The sequence below is a fragment of the Nuphar pumila genome, chromosome 10, assembly GCF_984573655.1.
Source record: "Nuphar pumila chromosome 10, dmNupPumi1.hap1.1, whole genome shotgun sequence".
NCBI classification, from domain to species: domain Eukaryota; kingdom Viridiplantae; phylum Streptophyta; class Magnoliopsida; order Nymphaeales; family Nymphaeaceae; genus Nuphar; species Nuphar pumila.
This window is the reverse complement of record NC_143258.1, coordinates 103,809,979-103,834,969: the sequence shown is the minus strand read 5'-3', so window position 1 is coordinate 103,834,969 and position 24,991 is coordinate 103,809,979. Positions and strand designations below refer to the sequence as shown.

General features: G+C 37.9%; 1 protein-coding gene across 2 annotated transcripts; it reads right to left on the bottom strand.

Annotated features, from left to right (window-relative positions):
* Positions 1–10,254: 10,254 nt before the first annotated feature.
* Positions 10,255–23,046, bottom strand: LOC149827716 (uncharacterized). 2 transcript variants are annotated; one of them, XM_090018219.1, is made up of 7 exons: positions 22,227–23,046; positions 21,945–22,036; positions 16,452–16,523; positions 16,171–16,289; positions 16,012–16,067; positions 13,605–13,713; positions 10,255–10,860 (listed from the first exon to the last, which is right to left on the bottom strand). In XM_090018219.1, exons 1-7 carry the CDS (start codon positions 23,037–23,039, stop codon positions 10,502–10,504), a joined length of 1,620 nt encoding a protein of 539 aa, XP_089874345.1. In that variant the 5' UTR covers positions 23,040–23,046; the 3' UTR covers positions 10,255–10,501. The 2 variants fall into 2 exon arrangements, with proteins under 2 accessions (XP_089874345.1, XP_089874346.1); XM_090018220.1 differs by having other exon boundaries at positions 10,717–10,855.
* Between the last annotated feature and the right edge of the window lie 1,945 nt (positions 23,047–24,991).

Sequence of the window (24,991 nt, the reverse complement as noted above, 5' to 3'; positions counted from 1 at the left end):
GATTGTGTGTGATCGTGTAGGGAACGGGTAGGGGTTTGCCCGATCCCAGCCCACCTACCCGTTCCACCCTCCTTTCTTAAGCCAGTGTGCTTGTGACTGCACACACAGCATGTTGCGGGCTGGGGTCTGCTTGACCCCATCCTATCAGATTTGTGTGTTGGCTCAGTCCGTACCTGACTGGCCGGTCTGCTCCAGCAGGGACAGGGTCTGTTCGACCCTGATCCGAATGCCACTGGGCACTGCTGGCTGGGGTCGGCTTGACCCCAGTCTGCTGCACTGGACGCTGCCTCTACACTGGTTCCACAGGCTAGGGTCGGGCTGGGGTGCGCAACAGCACTGCACCCTGTCGGGTGCAGCAGGCTAGGGTCAGACGACCCCCTGCCTCCTTCCCTCTGCCTCTTACTCCAGCTAGCAAAGAGTGTCACCCTGCTGGTGTACCTGCAAGCCACGGAATGTGGAATGTGGCAGATAGCAGGTCTGCCACAGCCAGACTTGCCTTAAAAAAAAAGGGTAATATATTTTGTTATGGATGGATGCTTATTGCGTTGCATTGGAATGTTGTATAATTGAATCATCCAGGTTTTGTCGTATAATTTTTCAGGAAGGTTGTTCCATTTGGAAACCAGGTAAAATGATATAAGAATGGTTATTTCATGGTTTTGTCCATCATGTTATTAAAATGAGCATTCATAGGCATGTTTCGCAAAAATGCAAATTTTAATACATGCACATGAAAAAAATGTTATGTTGTTATTGAGGGTTGCGAAAAAATGAGATATCAATAATGCTATTTGTATCACAGAATTTTGTATGTGATTCACATGTGAATGTCCTAAACATGTCCAGTGTATGTGATGCAGAACATCCTGAGAGTCCGTGCATTGAAGACAAGTTGGATCCATATCCAACTCATCAGATCTGATTCGAGATGTGATATGTGGTAGATCCAATCATACAGGACCATCTGGGTTCAATTGGATCTTCGTGTACTCGGATTTGCTTTGAATATTATGTTCCAATTTTTGAGATATTTTGTTTTTTCTCAAAATTGTATTTCTATATTTGATTTCATTTTGTATGTCTGAAATCCTTTATGCTTTTTATGTAATTTTTATTTTATTTTTATTTTTAGGTGTCAGATTCTATGGATCTGGATAGTTCTAGTGCCCTGTAAGATTGTTTTGCGGCACTAGAGGGTGTATGGGGTAGCCAGGTAGATTTTTTATTTTCCTACATTTTTATTTTAATGCATTTTATAATTTTGAGTTGGATCCAGATTATTGAATGTTTGGATCTTACCCAAAATCCAAACCACTTGGGATCCAACCATAGTTGGCACCACTTCATATGGACAGCCAAGGACCCCAGTCAAACTCCAAGTTTGACTGGGAAAAGGAGCATGTGACTGTTGGAAGGCAATGGTGACCATTTTCAAAAGGAGCCCATGCATTGAGCAAGTGGGCGGCAACTTGGAGAAGCCCACCCCCCTTTGTGCATGATTGGGGCTGGGAGGGGGGGGGGTCATCATTTCACCCTATTGAGGGCATAAGACCCTCATGGTGGTCGACCATGAGGGTTGGATTTGGTTATTTTGAGAAAAAAATCTGAAAATGGAGAGATAGAAAGAGACTATTTGAAGGGTGAACATAGGCAATGATGACCATTTTCAAAAAGAGCTCATGCATTGGGCAAGTGGGTGGCAACTTGGAGAAGCCCACCCCCCTTTATGCATGATTGGGGCGGGAGGGGGGGGGGATCATCATTTCACCCTATTGAGGGCATAAAATCCTCATGGTGGTCGACCATGAGGGTTGGCTTTGGTTGTTTTGAGAAAAAAATCTGAAAATGGAGAGATAGAAAGAGACTGTTTGAAGGGTGAACACATTCTCTGTATTTTGACTGTATCTCCCTAGATATTGATCCAAATTTCATGATCTTTAGCTTGTTAGAAAGCTAAGATACTGTTCTACAAGTTTGTTGTTTACCATTTGGCTTGATTCGACTCGGTTAAGCCACTAAAGTCTCATACAAGCTTTCTACTGACAACATCAAGGAAGAAGATGATGTAAAGCCTTGTGCGGTTGTGCGTGTGAGGGTGTTGCTGGTCGTATGATTAAGGTTTGGAAACCTTGGTGCTAGTGTTTGAGACGTTGGAGATGTCAACCTGATCATGTTCATTCCATTGAAGCTAAGCTAGTTTTTGTTTTGTGGCTGCAAAGGAGATAAACAAACTTCTAACCTTGTTTTTTCTCTCATTAATTTTGAATATTATAGTTTCGGTAACTTGTGAACGTTAGTTGTTCTTTTCCTAGATTAGTTGAAAGCATCTAATGTTTTGATTCATCTAAGTGAAATAAAAATCTTTTCTTGTGTTAATCTCTTGGTGAAATTGTCTTGTTCGGATTTGAGTTTGCATCTTACCGAGTCTCGGATTTGCATTGGTTTCGTTGTTGTCATTCTAGATTGTTGGACACAGTCTCAGAGTTTGGATCATATCTCCCTAGATATTGGTCTGTTTCATGCGTTCTTTGACTCGTTGGAAAAACAAAGCACTAATATACATCTTTTGTGATGTGCATTTTGCCGAAATCTGCCTCTGAGAGCAGATAAAAATTCTGTCAAGAATTTGACTTTGGGTCATGACCCAAGTCCTGTCCAGACATTGATTTGTTCAACAACTACTGGTATTTTGTTGTATTCTCACAAATGACTAGTCAGAAAAATCTGAATCTTAGCTTGTTAGAAAGCCAACATCTGGATCTACCTTTTTTATGTTTATTAGTTTTATTGAATCTAATTCCTTACTAGTCGAAACTGACTGCCAATCTTTGCTAAATTCCTGCTCTTCGAATCTATAGTTTATATTTTATTTTCGATAAGTAACTGTTTTATCTGGCATATTTTGCTCAATTTTGTGTATTTTATGGATCTGTTTGATTTGCTTCAAAGTAGACATCCTATTTAGGGTTTTCCATGTTCAGAGATTTTGGTGATAGATTTGTTGGTGGCTTAAAAATCGTGTTTGTTTAATTGCATGTTGATTGCTCTGTTTTGTTATTCAAAACGATTAAGACAAAAAATCTGTCAAATTCAAACAAATGTAGGATCCTGTGGGATTGTCCAAAAATTTCGATCTTCAGCATTCTGAAAAGATCACGAAGTGATCTACGAATCGTCTGTTCAGAGTTTTCTGAAACTCCTCTGTCAGAGAGATTGAAATTCCTATCGAACCGACTGCCTACCTTATTCAGTCAATCTGTCAAAGACCAGTCTCACTGGTCCAGACATTCATCTGTGGATCGGATATCCCAGATTTGATTCCAATGTTCTTGGATCCATCAAAAAAGGTGTGCGTGTTGCGCAACTTTCTCATTTTGACTACCTCTACCGAATCAGAGTGTTTGCATCCCGAATTTCCGTATTTCATAGTCATGTTCGGACTCACCTGCATTTTGATAGCTTCCACGTGTGTCGAGATCCAGTTGGATCTTGGATTGACTCCGCATCAGTATGAACCGCTTGTTGTTAAATGCGTATTCTTGATAATTTGTATAGTTATGAAAATTTTCGGGTCTGGATTATGCGAAAGCTCAAAACTGAGTATGTGGTTCTAAAGAGCCCTTCTGGTGCCACACGAGTACTTTTGAAATTTTATGTGTAACATGCCATGAATGTATTATGATACTGCGGTGTGATACATGCACCTCTTTATTTGCCCAGAACTGTGCATGTGGTTGCAAAAGATTAATGGGGTACGATACGTATGCCCGAGTTATAAAAAAATTGAATAATTGCATGCATACATAACCTAAATTAATGCCTGACTGATTTAAAAGTACTTGGGCTTTCTTTCAGCACTCAACTAGATTAAATACACCATAAGTTTCACTAGGTGAGTTATCTTATTGTACCAAAAATAAATGATTTGATTACCCCACTTGTAATACTTATAGAATTTTCGTGAATAGTTTAATGAAAAACCGAGTAATTTACTTGTTCAACATTTGGTCTACACGGGTGAATTTTAAATATTTAGCAGATTATTGTTATTTACGTTTATTTAATAATTACATTTTGATTTTTTATGAAGCCTAAGAGCATTATTTGGGTTTGGATCTCGCTAAGGCATCCAAGATGATTAATCCACATAAACTTAAGTTCAAAATATCCATTTGAAACACGTAAGATCCACTGGATCTTAAAATTATTCGAGTTTGGATCTAGTGGAGATCCAAATTGATCAAAACCCACATAATTGACATTTGGATTCATTTGATAGATCCAATCCAAATTAGAATTTTATTTTCGTTTGGATCTTAGGGGAGTTCCAAATTGATCAACCCATGTAATTAGGATTGGATTCATTTGGTGGACCCAATCCAAATTAACGATATATATATATATATATATATATATATATATATATATATATATATATATATGAATTCGAATCCGATGAGATCCAAATATGTCTAATCCCCATAACCTATCTAAGTTGGATCCAAGTGGACCCAAATATGTCATGTGTTGGGGTCGGGTCCAATTGGACCCAACCCAAAACCTCCCACTCATATCCCCTTAACCTACATAGGTTGGGGTTGGATCCAAATGGACCTAACCAAAGCCTCCCATCTAATCCCCATAAACAACATGGGTTGGATCCAACCCAACTCCTACCCTACTTTGCCCCCCCTCCCTACTCCCTTTTCAAGCAGCCACATGACCCCTCCTCACATCAACCCCACTTTCCCCTACAACCCCTTCCCTACTCCCTATCACCATCTTGTCCCCCTCCTCTATTTAAACCCCCTCTCTCGTGACTCATGTGCATAGACCCCCCCCCCCCCCCCCTCCACTCTCCTCACCTCCCTGCTCCTTTCTCTTATTTCTGTTGAACTAGGGTGGCTTGGACGCCACCACCTCACTCTTCCTCTTCCTCCTTGCTAAACCAAGGTGGCCGAAGGCCACCCCTGCCACCTCGGCATCGCTTTGCTCCACTATGATGCTTGCACCCTCTCTCTCTCTCTCTCTCTCTCTCTCTCTCTCTCTCTCTCTCTCTCTCTCTCTCGGTAGAAAGGAGGGCGCCGCCAACACCCACTCCTCTCTCTCTCTCAGCTTTTCTAGCATAGAGGAGGGCACCACCTGCACCCTCTCCTCTCTTTTTTGACAGCTGCAGTTGCTTCCTTCTCTAGATTCCATTTTTCGACGACTACGAGCCACCACTGCTATCGTTCCTTCGTTGGACTTTTTCGATGATGGTAACAACACCCCACCATTGTTCGCATGTTGATCATACCACAGTGCCTCCTCTCTCCTTCATGTTGCAGCACACATGTCGAGGCAAGAACGAACCCCGCACGTGAACGCTACTTCGACATGCATCTTCAAGGAAAATCCCTACAAGCATTTTGGGATTTTCTATATTTTATGAAACTTTACCTAATATGAGGTAGGAATTTTTATGCCTTTCTACTTCAGCATTTTAATATTAAAATATTTATGTGTATGCAAAAATATACAAGAAATAATATAAATATATATATATATATATATATATATATATATATATATATATATATATATATATATGCATTTACAATATTGAAAATGTGTGAAAAATACGTAGGTACTAAAATATGCAAAATATAGTTTGTATGCACATGTTTCGATAAAGTTTTATGTATGATACTTTGCATGCATGTGTTTTGATAAAAAAAATTGTATGATAGTTTGCATGCACATTTTTTGATAAAGTTTTACATATGATACTTCACATACACGTGTTTTGATAAAGTTTTATGTATGATAGTTTGCATGCACACTTTTCGATAAAGTTTTATGTAATGATAAGTTTGCATGCATGCTTTTTGATAAAATTTTACTTATAATAATTCAATTGTATGACTGAAAATGTATGAATTGCACATGCATAATTTCTTATACTCTACAAAAATTATCTTGATTTACATGAGATTATTCATAAACAATCTTGCCCTTATACTCCTCTACAAAATGGACTAGCTGAAAGAAAGCATAGACATATTCTTGAAACTACTAGAACATTTCTTATACCAAGAAATGTTAACATATTTTAGGTTGAAGCCGCCCTTACGGCGGTTTATTTGATAAATAGAATGCCTTCAAAAACTATTGAAAACCTCTATCCTATTGAAAAATTATTTGAAATTTTGCTCGATTATAAAAGATTAAGAGTCTTTAGTTACAAATGCTTTGTCCTTACCAATAAAAATGATAAACTTTTTGCTAAAGTTGTCTATTGTGCTTTCTTGGTATATGCCGAAAACCAAAACAGATATAGGATGTTATGAAATTAAAAAGAACAAGCTATATGTTTCAAGAAATGTCACTTTTCTTGAAAATGAAAATGGGTTTGATAAAAATAAAATCTAAGAGCATTGTGATTATTCTTTCCTTTTTTATCTTGCTAATGAACACGATAAAGTTGTACATTGTGATAATGTTGATATTCATGACATGCATGGGAGTGACAATGAGGACTCTCACGATCACATGAGAATGAAAATAAAGGTTTTGATTATATAAACCAATCTCATAATGAAGTCAAACATATACTCAACGCACCAAAGATCATCCTCCATGTGCACTAGAAAGATATTGTAAAAAATAAGACATAGGTTCCTATAGCATTAGAAAATCCATGAGAATTTCAAAGGCTTCTAGTAAATTTGTATCATATGATTCATTTGAACCCAAATATAGAACATGTCTATCAGCCATACACTCATATGTAGAACCATCATCTTATAATGATGCTAAGAATCATCAAGTATGGATTAGAGTTATGAATGATGAATTAGAATGTTAAAAAATGGCAAAACTTGAGAAATTCAAGCATTACCCAAAGAGAAGAAAACTATAAGTTATAGATGGGTTTATAAGATTAAAACTAAAAGTCATGGGACACTAGAAAGATATAAAGTCAGACTATTAGCTAAAGGATATAGTCAAAAATATGAAATAGACTATAATGAAACATTTGCTCAAGTCACTCAAATGATTATTGTTAGAACCCTTATTTCTATAGCATCAATTAAAAAATAACCTATTTTTCAAATGGATGTAAAAAATATCTTTTTAAATAGTAACCTCAACGAGAAAGTTTACATGTATCCTCCACCAAAACTAGGATTAGCACATGAAAAAAAAATCGGTTACGAAAAACTTTGTATGGTATAAAAGAAAGCCTTAAGGCTTGGTATGATTGATTCAATAGTGTGATAACACAACTTGGTTTCAAATACTGTTATACTGACATTACATTGTTTGTTAAGTCTTCTAATGCAAGCATGGTAATACTACTTACCTACGTTGATGACATGATTATCTCAGGAGGTGATAAGCAGTAAGTTAATCATATCAAAGACGTACTCAAAGCCAACTTTGATATGACAAATCTTGATTTTTTGCGATACTTTCTTAGAACAAAAGTGTCTTACTCACCTCGTGATTATTTGTTGTCATAGACTAAGTATGCAACAAAAATCATAGAACGATCAGGGTTCTCAGATGAAAAACGAGTTGATACTTTAGAGGTCATCAATGCAAAGATGAAGAATGATGATGGAGAACCTCTGAAGGATCCAACACCTTACAGACAAATGATCGGGGCTTTGTCTTACCTTTCTATTACTCGTCCTGATATTGCACATGTTATTCACTTTACTAGTCAATTTTAGTATGCTCTTACTATAGTATATATGAGTGTTGTAATGAGGATTATTCAATATATAAGAAAATCTGTTAATTATGATTTATTTTTGCCATCATCTTCCCCTATTAAAAGTTATTGCATATTCTGACTTTAATTAAGGAGGGGATGTGAATGATCATCACTCAACTACGGGTTTTTATGTCTTTGTAGGGGATTCACTAATTTTGTGAAAATGCAAGCTACAAAAGCAGAGTACTGTGCTATGACAACCACTAGCTCTAAGTTGGTTTGGCTAAAGCAAATGCTAGAAGACTAGACATAGCAGAACTCTCAAGATTATGTTGTGACAACAAAAGTGCAGTTTACATCGTTGCCAATCATACTTTTCATGAGAGAACCAAACACATCGAAATGAATTGTCATTAGGTCAGAGAAGAATTTTTGAATAAGATTACTTTGCCATATGTACTATTTGAGTATCAATTGACGGACTTCTTCACCAAAGCACTGTCACCAAGGTTTTAATTCCTCCTTGGCAAACTCTCGATTATGGCACCGTGAGTTTGAGGGGGGTGATAAGATGTGCACATATATATATGTCATATATATGTGTATGTAGATACATAATAATATACATCATGTATATATACATATATTATCATACATGCTTTGCTCATTTTTTATTGGCAAATACCCATTAGGGGTATTTCTATCTTTTCATAGTGATGTAATACGTTGTGCCCATTAGGAGCACAACAATCCTTTTACTTTTATTTTTATTTTTAAAATAGGATTTTATTGTTTGTTTTAAGGGGCGTTTATGTAACTCAGCCCATAGAGTTGTTGGGACCTCACCAACAGCTCCATTTGTAGCCGTTGGGGAGTGTCCCAATGGCCCTATGGGCCTCATGTTATGTATGAATAGGGGAGCTCTCTCCCTTGTAAAGTTAATGCTTTCTCAAGCATTTTGTAATACAAATTCCTATATTTTTTATGCGTTCTCTTGGCCCTTGTGTAGGTTATGTGCATGTGCTTATGTGATTGATCCATAAGTAGTCCTTTGTAATTTGGTTGTATTCTTGCAAGCCCATAAGAGGCACTTCATTGCTCTTGTTTTTATTTTATTATAATAGCAAGCATGAATTCTTTATCTTTAGTAGAAGGTTACTTTAACATATTTTCCTCCCTAGTCAATTCTTTAAGTGTTTTCACTATGGTAGGGACTCCACCTCTATGAAGAAGGGCCGATTTGGTCTCTTCAATCTCTATCCTAAGCTCATTTACAAATTAATAGAAATGCCCCGTTTTAATTTGATTTTCATAGAGTTTTACATCTCAGGGGCAATGCCACTTAGGCTCTAAAAGAGTCAAATCATCCCACAGAAGAGAAAGATCATTATAGTATCCTCTAATGCTCATTTCTCCTTGAGTCATGGTTCTAACCTTGTTTTGCACATTATATATATGTGCTAAATCCTTTAGACAATACCTATCCTTAAGATATTTTTATGCATCACTAGTAAAATTGAATTTTGCCAAGCTTGAGCACTTCTTGATGTCAATACTATTGATAAGTCATCTAATGATTTTGGGTTGACCTATCTTCCATTCTTTTCATTTCTTCTCATATTCGGCAATGACTTTTGACATATCTTTTCCTTTCCTTGCAAAGATACTTCCTTGCCATCTTCAAGTTTGGTAAGCATAAGCTTTGGTTCTCTTTCGTTGCCATCAACCAAACCCCATAGACCCCTTTCTCTTATTTTGTATTTAACTATGGATGCCCACATCACATAGTTCGCATTATTGAGTCTCACAGGAATGGAGATGACAACTTCTCTTTATCTTTCATTTTTACAAATAAAGAGTATAAAGAAAAAGAGAAAAAAATAGATGAAAGAGAGGAGGTAGAATGAAAGTAGAGTACTCTTTAGGCACCACGCTCTCACGTCCACACGAACAATCTCTTCAATTGATGGCCCTGATACCATGTAATGAAACAAAAACAAGAACTAGAATGTGCCTCTTATGGGCTTACAAGAACGCAATATTCAAAAGCACAAGTACTACTTACGGGTCAATCACATAAACACATACACATAGGCCACTCATGGGCCAAGAGAACACTAAAAAATATATAACTTTGTATTGCTAAAATGCTTAAGAAAATATTCGTTTTACAAGAAGGGAGCACCCCTAATTGTACATAACAAGAGGCCTTGGAGGCCATTGGGATACTCCCCAATGGCTAGAAATAGAGTCGTTGTGGAGGGCCCAATGACTAAGGGCTTATTAGGCATAAGCCCTCAACCTAAGATTAAATACCTAATCTATAAAAATAAATAAATAATACAAAGATCGTTGTACCCATAATGGGTGCAACCTATTACATGACTGTGAAATAACCAAAATACCCCTAATGGGTATTTGCTTATTACAATGAATAAAACATATATAATATATATACATGATATATATATTTAATGAATCAGTAGACCAACACAAGTACCAATGATCTTGGGGTGCAAATGGATCAGGTTCAGTTGCGCTTCACTTTCTACACTTAAAAATTTTGCTTCTTATCTTCTTTTACCATATTCAATATGACCTTATGATTTTTTTAATCCAAATCCAACTACGGATATCATTCAGATCAAGACATGGGTTCAGAACTACAGTGCACACAATTTAGATTTTGATTAGGCATGACCCATTACATATTTGATACATTTGCACCCCTGATCTGGACAGACTTAGCCACAGGGTTACTAGGAATGACTGAGTCTCACTTAACAGCCAAATGCAGAACTAAAGCCTTATGAGATGACTTGGAGGATTACCATCTGTAGAATTCTGAGCTGCAAAAGCATCAACTTTATCTAGAGCTGCCTTGAACATTACCAGCAGTAAATCAGTGCTTCTACGAGATAACTTTTTAATGACACTTTTACAGTCATCCCAGGCAACTAAATCAAGCATGTCTCCTTTGCTGGTAGTCACCACAGAATTTCCTGATAACATCACTTCACTGCTATCAGAGAGGCCAGATTTACTCAACAAGCATTTCTCCAATAACAAATTGGCCACTTCTGTGGGGTAAGAGGAGTGTGCAAGAAGAATGCTCTTTGAAGCCTTTGACATCTCTTTCTTCGCTTCATCTTTCTTAACTTCATGCAAACCAGAAAATGCATAGAAAAATGGAAAGCACTCAGATCAGCACCAAATGCTTAAGAAAATAAAGTTGTGAACAAGTGACCTACAGCCTTCAAAAGCACATTCATAATTGCTACAACAGAAAGAAAAGCACTTCACTTCAAATACAAAAACCTACTGTGTAATCATGAGATAAATTCAATCTAAAAGTTCACACAAGTAAACAGGCTAATATATATCCTGAAGGAGCAAGAATAGCAATGACATCATCTGATATTGCATAACTAGCATATGGCAAAAGAATGGAACAGACAAGACAGTTACCATTATTTACAGCCTATCCTGGATTAAAACCAACAAGGACAATTTTCCAGACATTAAGGTGTAAGGTTGGCATGCAAAAAATGTGTAAACCAGAAGATGATTTGCCAGAACACAAGTTTACAGTTCTCTGCAAATTATGCATTGTCATAACAAGACCAGGAGAAAGGTTCAAATAGGAAAACGATCAAGTAACAAAGAGGATATTTTGTCAGTTAAAAGACCGGAAATAAGAAGCCTTTTAATCAATATCTCATCTTATTGAACTAATAAGTTTTAGCAGACCAGGGACTAGAGAGAGAGAGAGAGAGTATTTAGGTAATACATGTATCCCTTTCAACCATGTGGACCCTGGCTTATACTTGGACATTCTGCAATCATAACCTACCATTCTTTTGTAAAAGGTTAAGACCAGTGTTGTCCATATCATACGATACAGTGCGATACATATCGTTCCTATGGGGTGTTCCGATAGGATACACCCCCGTATCTTACGATACACTATGATATGGGGTGTATCTTAAGATATGCTATAAATGCATTTATTTCAATTTTGTTTTCGAAAACATATAAGGCCCCTTGGGGCTAGTTCATATTCATCCCTAAAGAGCTTAAGAGTGATTTAGAAAGATATTTTTTCAAACAAAAAAAGACGATGTTGATGATACTCAATGATTGACGTTATCGAATTCATTTTTGTTTGAAATTTAAAAAAAATAGTTATGTAAAAATTTAAGCATTAAAAAAACATTGTGTTTTTTAGTTTATGGAAGCACACATTATTATGAATCTTGTAACTTATTAGCTTAGATTCGTTATTTAATATGCATATTATTTCATAGTTTGCATTTTTCTTGTGATAAATGTTTCACATGTGATTTTATGGTTGTATTTTGTGCAATTCATCATTGTTTCATGTGTTAAATTTTTTTTAGAATTTTTGCTATTTTTTCTGATTTTTCTTGATTTTTTTGGAATTTTTAGATTTTTTTATTAAAAATTTACAATATGATACGGTATTACTTTGGGCCCGACCGATACGGGTAACAATATGCTTTTTACAACCTTGGTTAAGACTGTGTTATGCTTGAAGATGATTGCACTAATCCATATATTGTAGTACCAACCAAGATGAATCTTTATCTACATGATTCTAGTCCAGTGACTGAGGTGAAGAGTAACTCTTTCTAGGCATGCTTTGAGTTTTTTCTTGCAATACAGATACATATTGAAGGGCATATGAAGCTTTCCGAGTTGACAAAATTCCTGAAAACCTAGTAGAAGCCATCTGAATTCAGTTCTAGCTAGTGGCATTCATCTATGACGACATTTTCTTTTTAAAGTATCAGATATAGGGCCAGTACAGAGTTTTACCATGGTCTTTGTTTTATGCAGGTGGCACTTTCCTTGTTGAGGCTGATAGAGTTTTGAGGCCTGGAGGTTACTTTGTCTGGACCTCACCAATCACAAATACTCACAAAAAAGCACGTAACAAAGAGAACCTGAAAAAATAGGGGGGTGAGGGGGTTTTAACAAACTGCATTTTCAACAAAACCCAGTTTGTAAAAACATAGTTTTGTGCCATCCAAACTAGGGGTGGCCATCAGGTCGGGCTTCAGGTACCTGACCCAAGTCGGGTCGGGCTTGGGCTGCACTTTGCAGCCCAGACTCAAATGAAGTCGAATCAGGCCCATGTGTAAAATGCAGAGAGCCCGACAAGCCCCACCCATTAACTAGGTTGGGCTTAAAGGGCTCAGCCCGACCAGGGCCCAATTGTAACTGGGTCAGGCCGGGCCTGTCAGGCCAGGTCCAATGTCCACCCCTAATCCAAACATTGTCCAAAACAAGGTTTTTGTCTGAAACCTGGTTAACCTGATTTTGGGCATCATCCAAATGGTACCCAAGCCAATGTCAGCACCCCAAAAAAGGAAATGATAATATTCCCCCACAAACATCTGCAAAGCCTCATACGGTTGATAAATGTGCTTTTCTTTTAATAGGCATTAATGCAGTTATTATGCCAAATAGAACTACAAGGGATATTTAAATGATTTGCAAGTAGGGATACATAGCAAGTCATAAGCGTGTTGTCATTAATTCTCATAAGAACTAGAATCACACAAAAATCTTATGATAGAAAACAAACTTATAGTGCATGGCTTCCCAAAAATCAAAACAAACTTATAAACTACATTTTTTATGTTGTGAGATAGCCATGAAGTGGTAACATCAGATCCATATAGGGTAAAGTTCACCAGAAAACTAAGAGTAAACTGAAACACAGATTTTCTGAGAAACTGAAATATAGAACTCATGAAATTTCATCATCAAGTTGCTTCTTAAACCTGAAGTGGCCAAGCTGTAATTATAAATGCTTGGTAAACATACTCACAATATTTCACTATCTGTGGCAAATTAGAAGACAAATTCTATCTACCTTTTGTACACTGAGACATCTTATGTAATGAAGAACTGACGTCCTTGAAAATGTCAGGAATTTCCTTCACTTGATGTTCCCAGTAGTAACTCTTAAGCCAATTGAGAGCCTGTAATGGGCAACTTCAAACATCAGTGCCATTGCTTTTCTTTTATGTGGCCTACAGACTGGTACTGAATTTAATATAATGACGACCTCCATTTAACTAAAAGCACTTTCTTTAGATAGAAGTGCATGCATTGGAATGGAAAAAGGTTCTGTGAGAAGATGGCATCTATGAGAAGGTGGACATCAAACTACACTTGTGTGGTCAAGTTCATCTGAAATCCTAAAAGCAACCAAATAATAACTAAGGACAGGACAAAATGGCGTTAGGATCAAACTGGAGTTATAAGGGGGGCATTGACACTAAAAGGAGAACTTCAGACTAATATAATCTTTGATGGGTTACATGTTTTGAGATGAAAGGGAAAATGGAGATAGAATTCTGAATATCATTAACCAAGGATGCTTGCCAGTTCAAGACCAAGGTTGCCAGACTAGGAAGCGGAAGCAAGAAGCGATGCATTTTAAAATATATAGGAAGCGGGAAGCAAGAATAAAAAAAAAAGAAATATAAGAATTGAATGAGAATCAAAATAAAACACAAATAAAAACTAAAGTAAAAGTGAATAATATTAAATTTCATGATTTTTTAGTGTAAGAATTAAATTTTTAACAAAATCTAAAAATGATGCCTACCAATCTATGTCACAGGGATTCGGCTAGCAGGGTGCCGCACCCGCGTCGACGCGACTCAATGCGGGTGCGGCACCGGGTAGGTCCATTTTTTTTGGATTTTTTTTTTTTAAAAAAATTGCCCTATGAAATGGGCTGCGGAATTTTAAAAAAAAAAATTCTGCTGACAGCTGCTTGCTGCTCTTGTTTTATAAAGAGGCACTTTTAAAACCATCTAAAATTGAAGAGCCTTTTCAATCCAGATCCTTCTTTTTCGTAAAGGATTTTCTCTCCCCATAATAAATGATAATGATGGTGGTAGCCTTGCTGGCTATTAGTATTCACTGTTCTCCTGACGAGATGGGTGCTCTAGCTATAGCCTTGTGTAGACCTCTCTTTTCCACATGTCCAATCCAATAAATTTCTTTTAGCTGTCGTGCAGTTGTATATAAAATGAAATTTGAAGAATCCTATGGCGTGGCAGTGGAGTCGTAGGCCTCATGAAGACTCTCTCTCCAACAAACCACATCAAACCTTGTACTTATATTTTTTTTCGTGAAGACTAGGGAGTTTCACACATGATTGAATCATGACAGTCAGCAGAACGCAACAGGCTGGGTCGATCAGATTGTCAATCCTTTTGTTTCATCAATTTTGTCCCGTTGCCTCAAAGTACACAACAAACAGAACGTGGGTAACGAGTCTTCAAACAAACACACCAGCAAAAAAAATTGGACCCCCGACCCGCGTCGGGGGAACCCCCGAACCCCCTTTATATATATATATATATATATATATATATATATATATATATATATATTACATTTTTGCCCCTGCCGCACCCCTGCACCCAGGTTTTTTGGAAGTGCCGAATCCCCGCACCCATGTGACATAGCTACCAATTTAGCGAAAGCACATGGAAGTGAGTGAGAAGAGTCAGAGAAAACACAAAAAGCACGAAAAGTTGAGTAAGAGAACATATAATAAGAATAAATGAAGCGTGTGAAAAGCATAGGAGAAGCGTGGGGGAATCGAGGTTCTCATCAAGTTTCGGAAGTGAGTAGTATCGCGCTTCCGAAGCGAGCTTCCCACCTATCTAAGAAGCTTCCGGTAACTCTGTTCAGGACCATGCAGAGAAGACACATGAGTCAGCTCCAACCACTGTGGCACCTAGAAAGATAATATGATTGGCACCGGAATTGTGCATTTAAGTGAATAAAGCCTTTACAAGAACCAACTCAGCTTTATTTCATTCATCAGTGACTTGACCAACACAGCAAGGACATGTAAAGTCTGACAAACAAAACATACTTCAGAATTCAGACCAAAGCTAGACAACTGGCACACATATACACACACAAAACACATATGCATGCACACACATACACAAACACACACAAGCATGCTCACATGCACACATGTGTGCATGCACACATACATGTGCATATGTGCAGATGCCCATAGCAAGCAGAGCTAAGGACTGAGGTGTTTAGTTGCTGGCCAGAATTGATGACAGTCAAGATTGAGCTCCATTAAAGCTTACATATACACACATTTTCCCCATAACTGGAAAAAATGATATCAGCAATCACTACTATAACTATAATGATACACCTTCATTTGAATCTGCAAATAATAAACCATACATTCATGCTGCCAAGATGAAAAATCCACGAGTAACAAGTCATACCTTATCAATAGCAAAATGAAGCGACCATAGTGATGGAAGTCCACGATGTGAAGCCTCTGAAAGTTACCAATGTTGATAGGCATTATTTAATCAAGTATTCCAACTGATACCTCAAAATAAGGCAGCATAAAATTCTGTCAAAATAGGGAAAAATCACACCATGACGAATATCAATCAGTATCCGTGGAAGACCCATTTCATCAGCTGCCTTTGCCATAGAAATCCTTTTTTTATCCTTATTATTATCTTTCGACTGATCAACAAAGCCATTTACAAGCCTTCATGAACAAGATCAAGTTTTACCACCAGTAAGTTTCATCATACAAACAACAGAAACAAGATTTAGAAAAATCACATGAATGAGTTACACATTCAAATACAGCATTTAACTTAAAGATGAACTATTTGGGCATAGACATAAGAAAAAAGCACTTCCATACCTTATGATCGCCATCGAGTATAACAAGGAAAGCATCTTTTCTGAATTGAACTCACCACCTGATACGTCCTTCCTGTGCCATGAAAGAATGCAAAAGAATAGATAAGTAACACCAATCATGGAGCAAGAAGACACAAAAATTTCTGTCCAAACAACAATGGAAAATGACACATTCAAGAGCATTGTCATCGCATCTGTACAACTCGATAGCAATACATCTTGCTCTTTTTTTTACTTTCACAGTTTGAGTTGGTGACTCCATAACCATATTGACTCTTGTTCTTAGTTGTTAAAGGCGGTGCTGCCCCACCGCCTGGGCCACCAGGTTTGGGCGGTGGGGCCCTATATTACCGCCTATCCCGCCTAGGCTGGGACTGCCTAGGCTTAAGCCCAGGTCGGTTTACTTTATTTCTGTGTTGACTGTATTAAGCTTATAAAAGGGGGAAAAGGTCCATTTTCCCCCTTTTTCACCCCTCTCTCTCGCTTGGTTCTCTCTCCTCTCTTTTGCTAGAACAAAAGAAGGTCAACCTCAACCTCTCTCTCTCTCTCTCTCTCTCTCTCTCTCTCTCTCTCTCTCTCTCTCTCTCTCTCTCTCTCTCTCTCTCACTCTCACTCTCACTCTCACTCTCGTCTCTCGTCTCTCGTCTCTCGTCTCTCGTCTCTCTCTCGGTCCCCCTTTTTCTCTCCCTGTTTTTAGATTTGTTTTATGTCTTATTTGATTTTTTGATTTTTAGTTGCTCTTACACGCTTAGAACTATCAGTTAGCTATGTTTTGCTGCTTATGGATTTATTGTTGGCTATTTTTTTGTGAAAATGAATATATATTGTATATATAAAGATATATTTATACAATGATTTTTGTATTACCTTATTTGCATGATTTTTGCATTGTCTTATTTTGATTCTAATGCTCAGTTGCACACATATATTTATGTTTTCTATGTAAATTTATTGTTTTTTTTGTTTTGTTTTTTTTGTTTTGTTTTTTTTGTTTTTTTTTGTTTTTTTGTTTTTTTGTTTTTTTTTTCTAGGAAACACCGACCACTGTTCGTCGGAGAACCCTACACGATCTTCGGTTTCCATGCACTGTTGAGGCTTCCACGTATGCTTTCCTAACACAAATAGGATTTATCTGATTTGATCATTGTGCTGCATTTCTGTTTTGGTTATGATTCACATCAAGGGTTTTTTTTTGTGTAAATCATTTTTTCTCTTTTTGTTCGGTCCCAAGCCCTAATATAGGAGGAGGGTTGTGGTAGGCCAGTGACAGCCAGCATAAAAAACTTAGTCACACCCTTTGAATATGAACCAATATGAGAATTTCGTTGGGGCGTTCCCTATTGAGCGACGTGTTGTACTCTATAGACCGGGAGGCAGTGATAAATGGTCAAGGGTTGTTAGGTCATCGCCCAGGAGCACCGGATCACACCAGTGCCCGAGTGTGGTGTCAAATAGGCAAGGGTTCCCTCATTTTGTTGGACGGGTGAAGGTAAAGACGATAGTTCAAGACCATAAAATTAGGTTAGCCACTTGGAACATAGGGTCTTTAACTACAAAGTTGGTAGAGTTAGTAGATGTTATGTGTAGGAGAAAGATTGATATTTTATGTTTACAAGAGACCAAATGAGTAGGTGAGAAGGCAAAAGTGATAGACCCTTGGGGATATAAGATTTGGTATACAAGAATAAATAGGAATAGGAATGGAGTAGGGATTGTTATTAGTCGTGAGTTTATAGATAATGTAGTTGAGGTCCATAGGAAGGGTGATAGGATTTTACTTATTAAATTAGTATTAGGTACGGATATCATTAATATTATTAGTGTTTATGCACCTCAAGTAGGTTTAGATGATTCCATTAAGCATCAATTTTGGGAAGATTTAGACGAAGTAGTACAAGGAATATCTCATGGAGATAAGATTTTCATCGGCGGTGACCTTAATGGACATGTAGGCATTAGTAGGGATGGATTTGAGAGTATCCATGGAGGCTATGGGATAGGAGAAAGAAATGAAAGTGGAGAAAGAATTTTAGATTTTGGTTTGTCCTATGATATGATCTTAGCCAACACTTGGTTTAGGAAGAGGGAGTCACACCTAGTAACATTTAAAAGTGGGGTTAATACGAGTCAGATAGATTTTTTCCTACTTAAAAAGAGAGATAGGGGTTGTTGCATCGATTGTAAGGTTATACCAGGAGAAAGTGTAGCTACACAACATAGAGTCTTAATTTTAGATCTTAGAATTAGAAAATGCCGCAAAAGGGATAAACATAAGATAGATCCTAAAATTAAGTGGTGGGTACTGAAAGGAGCTAAACAAGGAATGTTTGTAGAGCAGGTAGTTAAGGAAACTGATTGGTGTCTCGAGGAAGATTCAGAATTAATGTGGAATAAGATAGCGGGTTGCATGAGAAAGGTGGCTAAGGAGGTATTGGGTGAGTCTAAAAGCGGTGCACTGCTAGGTAAGGATACATCATGGTGGAATGAGAATGTAAAATTAGCTATTAAGGTTAAAAGACTGTTATAGAAATCTAAGTAAAAGTCATGATAATGAGAATTTGGAAAAGTATATGATAGCAAAGAAGGAAGCTAAGAAAGTAGTTCGAAACGTGAGGGATAAGGTATATAAGGAGGTTTATGACAAGTTGGATACCAAAGAGGGAGAGAAAGATATTTATAGGCTTGCAAAGATGAGAGATGGGAAATCGAGGGATCTGGGTATGGTTAGATGCATCAAAGATAAAACTCAAAGGGTTTAGTCAAAGATGAGGAGATTAAGGAGAGATAGAAAGATTATTTTGATAAGCTTTTTAATGAAAGTCATGCTCAGGATCTTGGAGACTTCTCCATTCCTTCTCATGAGATGAATCGTGACTTCATGCGCAAGATTCAAAAGAAAGAAATTGCAGAGGCTTTAAAGAAAATGAAATCAAGAAAGTCAGTTGGACCAGATAGTATACCTATCGAGGCTTGAAAATGCTTGGGTGAGAATGATTTAGAATGGTTGACAAATCTTTTTAACAAGATTTGGCGGACAAATAAGATGCCTAAGGAGTGGAGGAAGAGTACTTTGGTGCCTCTATATAAGAATAAGGGTGACATACAATATTGCACAAACTATCGTGGTATAAAACTCATGAGTCATACTATGAAACTTTGGGAGAGGGTGATTGAGCATAGGTTGAGGAAGATTGTCATGATATCGGAGAATCAATTTGGTTTTATGCCTGGAAGATCAACTATGGAAGCTATACATCATCTTAGACAAATTATTGAGAGATATATAGAGAGAGGAACAAAGATTTGCATATGGTTTTTATTGATTTAAAGAAGGCATATGATAGAGTACCTAGGGATGTTCTCTGGTGCACAATGATGAAGAAAGGTGTTTCTCTCAAGTACATTATTATAATTAAAGATATGTACGAAGGAGTAGTAACCAATATCTGCACTTGTGGAGGGGTGACAAACAATTTTCCTATAACAGTTGGGTTACATCAAGGATCTACATTAAGCCCTTTCCTATTTGCTATAGTGATGGATGAGCTTACGAAATCAATTCAAGAAAATGTGTCGTGGTGTATGTTGTTTGCTGATGATATTGTTTTGATTGATGAGTCTAAAGCTGGGGTTAATGCTAAGTTAGAATTATGGAGACAGACATTGGAAGCAAGAGATTTTACGTTGAGTAAGAGTAAGACAGAATATATGGAATGTCGGTTTAGTAAGCAACGCAATAGTGATGAGAGTGTAATGAAGCTTGGCGAGCAAGAAATATCGGTGGATGACTATTTCAAATATTTGGGATCTATCATTCGAAATGATGAAGAAATTGATGGAGATGTAAACCATAGGATAAAGGTTGGGTGGATTAAATGGAAAAGTGCAACTGGAGTACTGTGCGGTCGTAGAATGTCATTGCGGTTGAAGGAAAAGTTTTATAGGACGACAATTAGGCCCACTTTATTATATGGTACGGAATGTTGGGCTGCCAAGAGACATCATATTCAAAAAATAAGTGTAGCTGAGATGCGTATGCTTCGATGGATGTGTGGAAATACAATAAAAGATAAGATTCGAAACGAGGAGATACGTAAGAAGGTAGGCGTTGCATCCATTGAAAATAAGATGAGAGAAAAGCGTTTACGATGGTTTGGACATATTCGGTGAAGGCCTAATGATGCTCCAGTTAGAAGGATGGACAAATGGAAAAATATATTAGTCAAAAGAGGTCGAGGTAGGCCTAAGAAGACTTGGATGGAGATGATAGGAAAGGATATGAATGCTTTGAACATCACCGAGGACATGGCATTGGATAGAAATGATTGAAGGAGAAGGATTCATGTGGAGGACCCAGAATGATTTTCTTTTTGGTTCATATCGCCGACCCCAATTGTTTTGGGATGAAGACGTAGTTGTTGTTGTTGTTGTTGTTTACTGTTTAGCGTTAACTGTTTAGTGTGTACTCTATTTGACTGTTTTTTTTAGTTATATTTTTTGTTGATTGTTTAGTGTTTAACTGTTTATGATTTATGTATAGTTTATGTATTTGTAATTTTGTTTATATTAACATATCATAAGTGTATACATGATTTTATTTTTTATATATTGTTCATTCACATTGTTAGTTGTATGGTTTGTTTATTCAATTGTTAATTTATTCTTAATTTGTTTGAGCAAGTTATGTAATATAATTGCTTTACAGTGTTTGACGACATATTATGTCTTACTTATTGTTGATTGATTTTATGTTGTATACATGTTTCTTATCAATTTTAGTAGTTTGTTTACATATTTTGTATGTTTTGTTTTTTTATTTGGGGTACCGCCTAGGCTCCCCTAGCGCCTATGACAACTAAGCTCTTGTTGTATCTAGTATTTGGTGCTGTAAGAACCTTGAAGATTTCATAAAACCCATTAATGTAGAAGACTGCTACTAATTGGCCATCCTAGGCATACATTGTGTAATTTCTTTAAAATGCATTAGAACTTTCTAACTATTTGTTCTTGATTTTTGCAACCAAGTGAAGCCTACACTGTCTCAATTAAACTTAGAATCTAGGATGATTGTTGAATGATTATTGCTTGTTTATTGGCATAGTTGAATGAGTGATTGTGAATACATTTATATTTTCATAGTTATATTTTGTCCCTTATAATTGCGATAATTTGAAAAAACTTATAACAAAATATTATATTTGAATTCAGAGAACTGTAGGGACATCAAACTGGTAGGGACTAATACTATGGCATCTAAACCATCTAAAACCACCAAAGTAGATTGAATGAACTTGAGGGTCCACCGGAAATCCTGTTGGGGCTGACTCACCATACTAAAGGTACAAACATTCTAAGTTATATGAAAGTATAAAATCCGATCAAATTGGATTCGCTTCTCTGAAAAAAGAAGACACTAACCAATAGAACACCAACAAAGTCGATACTATTCAATTGAAATCAAGACCACAATGAGAAAAAACCAATGTTTTGCAACCTGAAATATGGATCAGTCTGTTGCGCCTCCAATATTTCTGCGGTAATCGCGACTGGAATCGGTAGGCATCCGCGACTTTCCCATGCCTTGATCTGAAAAAATAAGAAAAGAGGAAAGAAAAGGAGCATGACCCCATAATGAATTAATTCCCAAACACAGAGCTTTCTGAAGCAAATCAGCATGAGAGAGGACGGTTGATTGCAGAGTGTAGTGACTGAAACAGAGGAATACATAGAAGGGAGGTGAAAATGAAAGATTGGTTGGTTGTATACACGTAATTACCTTATTGAGGGCGATACCCACAGACTCCGGAGAGGAAGAGAAGAGGTTCTGTCTGACCATGTTCCATTCATCCCAACTCTGCCAAGGAACCAACCAGTACCCACTTGAAGATGCCTCCTCTACAATAGTATTGTTCTCCACTATCTCCCCCACTACGTTAGGCTCCGCCATTCTTGCTGTGGAGAAAGAGAGAGAGAGTCGACCAGCGTTCCTCCTCTGCTTCTGGTTCTGCTGGGGCCTCGGGTACTGCGGCCGTAGCAAAGACTGCTGCGCCTGGGGTTGCGGCTGGAATTGTGCGGGTTGGGGCTGGAATTGTGCGGGCCAAGGGTACTCCGGCGGTAGCAAATACTGCTGCGCCGGGGGTTGCGGCTGTAATTGTGCGGGTTGGGGCTGCAATTGTGCGGGCGGTGGGTTCTGCGGCGGTAGCAAATACTGCTGCGCAGGGGGTTGAGGCTGTAATTGTGCGGGTTGGGGCTGCAATTGTGCGGGCCGCGGGTTCTGCGGCGGTAGCAAATACTGCTGCGCCGGTGGTTGCCGCTGTAATTGTGCGCTCTTCTTGCGGCACTCCCGGACAAAATGTCCCATCTTTCCGCAATGCAGACATGCCCCAGTCTCCAAGGGACAGGGACGCCCAACGCGATGCCTATGGCATTTAGGGCATACGTTCGCAGCAGGCTGTTTCTGGCAGCGCCCTCCAGGCTGTTTACGCTGCTTCTTATACGGAGCTACTTTTCCTTTGTTCTTGACGGAAGGCCTCTTGTAGTCCCTTCCCGATCCTGACTTCTCCGGGCGTTTTGAGGCCTTCTTAGTCATCTCTCAATGATCGTAGCAGCTTCGAGAGAGAGAGAGAGAGAGAGATTTGATGGGGGTAGGGAAGGGGTTAAAGGAGAGGCAGACTGCAGGACAAAGGCATTGACCATATGTACAATACGATGGATGGAAACTGGTCGGATTTCACGTCACAAAGATACGGGTACGACCCGACACGAGACACTAATATGATGCGCAAATTCCAAAAACTGTTTGAACAAATAGATCATGAGGACGTGGATTTTTTTATTTTTTTAATCAATGGGTTTTATTTTTGATATTTTAACTATATAAAAAATGCATTTTTAGTGAAGTATTATTACTAAATATTATTTTTTTTATGTGTCAGTGTCTGTGTCACGTAGACAAGCCACCCATGTAGTGCGTCTCGGATGCCGTTTCTGGGACTGCGCATGTGGCTAGTAGGGATGTCAATGGGTCGGATATTATCTAATATCCAACCGAATCGGACTATGTTCAGTAGGATTTGATAAGCCAAAACCATATCTGATTATAAGCTGATGTGATTTTGACCTTTTGCTACCGGATCCAAGAATTATCCAGACTTCACAGATATTTGAATCCGTTTACATGTTAAAAAACGAATTTGGTACGAGTTTTTCACAGTCCAAAACTGAATCTGAATCTGAATTTGAATCGGTTTAGCCAACATCCAATCAGGCTGGCCACTTTAATCCGAACCGTTTACATCCTTGCAAGCAGTGGCACTTGCTCTGCCAGCCTTATGGAGCCAATCGAGTATTGATTTTTTTTCCTCAGCCAAGACATTACGACAAGGCGCCTCCCATCATAATATTTACATATATTCGGATTCCCATATCTGTTAGACTCAGATTTGGATTATAATGTAAAAATTCAAACATCTAGATCCAAATGTTATTCGAATTTCTTTTTCTTTACCGCAAGCACTTAAATGGATGTGGTTTGGTTGGATATCCAACCCAAATCCAAATTGTTGACATCTGCAAGTATTCTTTCAAGTGGTGGTTCCAGTGCAAGTGGATCAGGCGGACCCAAAGAGCCGACCCCGTTGGAATTGGACGGAGGCAAGTCACCGATATTCAGGAGCCCAGTTGGATCTGAAGCATGGACCAAGTGGGCCCATCTAGGTCAGGGCTTGTTATTTATAGACCTAAACATGTTAGTCCAACTTGATTTGCACCTGGACCAGCACCCACACCAACTAGGATTTATAATAGAGTAGGTGCACTTATGACCAGGGCTGGGCATCATGCCTGCACAGGCTGCGGACTGCCCAGGGCCACCGTGCTTAGGTTTGGCTTAGTAACACGATGAGGGCTGGTCAACCTGCTCGTGGCTTGTTAACAGGCTAGTCAGACCAGGACAAAGTGGACCTGAGTTGGGCTATGCCCAACCGGGTCAGACTGTTTTGCTTATGGTGATTTTAATAAAATTCTGTCATATTTTTAATATGAATTATATGCTCTTCAGATGTTATGCATTTCAATATTTTCCTAATATTTTCTCAAAGAGCAACAATTTCTAATTTATCACAAGATTTTCCCTTGTTGAGGTAATCCAAGAACGAGATCCGTAATCATGGTTTACAACATTTGAGCTTTGGTTAGAGTACTTTTGAAGAAACACTTTCCTTAACCTGCACTTGTCTGCTGATAACTTCAAGACTTAATTTTTCAATGCATTAGCTGGGTCAAAAAAACTAACCCTCCCCCAAGTTTATTCCTAACAAAGATTGGTATATACCAACCGGGGCTCCGCTTGCTGGTAGGGGGTCTGCCTAACCCCAGCTTGACTTTCAAAAATAAAAAACAAAGATTGGTATGTTTAGTTTGCATTCAAATGTGATTTGGAATCTAATGCAAATGAGAGAATGAATCTCATTTGCACAACTAACCTAGCATGTGATTTGAAATTTCTTGCAAATGAGAAACAGAACGTGTTTGAAGTGAATC

Coding starts and splice junctions, on each gene's coding strand:
- LOC149827716 (XM_090018219.1), bottom strand. CDS start 23,039: ATGACTAAGAAGGCCTCAAAACGCCCGGAGAAGTCAGGATCGGGAAGG. Junction 22,037..22,226: donor TGGGTATCGCCCTCAATAAG/GTAATTACGTGT, acceptor TTATTTTTTCAG/ATCAAGGCATGGGAAAGTCG. Junction 16,068..16,170: donor ACTGATTGATATTCGTCATG/GTGTGATTTTTC, acceptor GGTAACTTTCAG/AGGCTTCACATCGTGGACTT.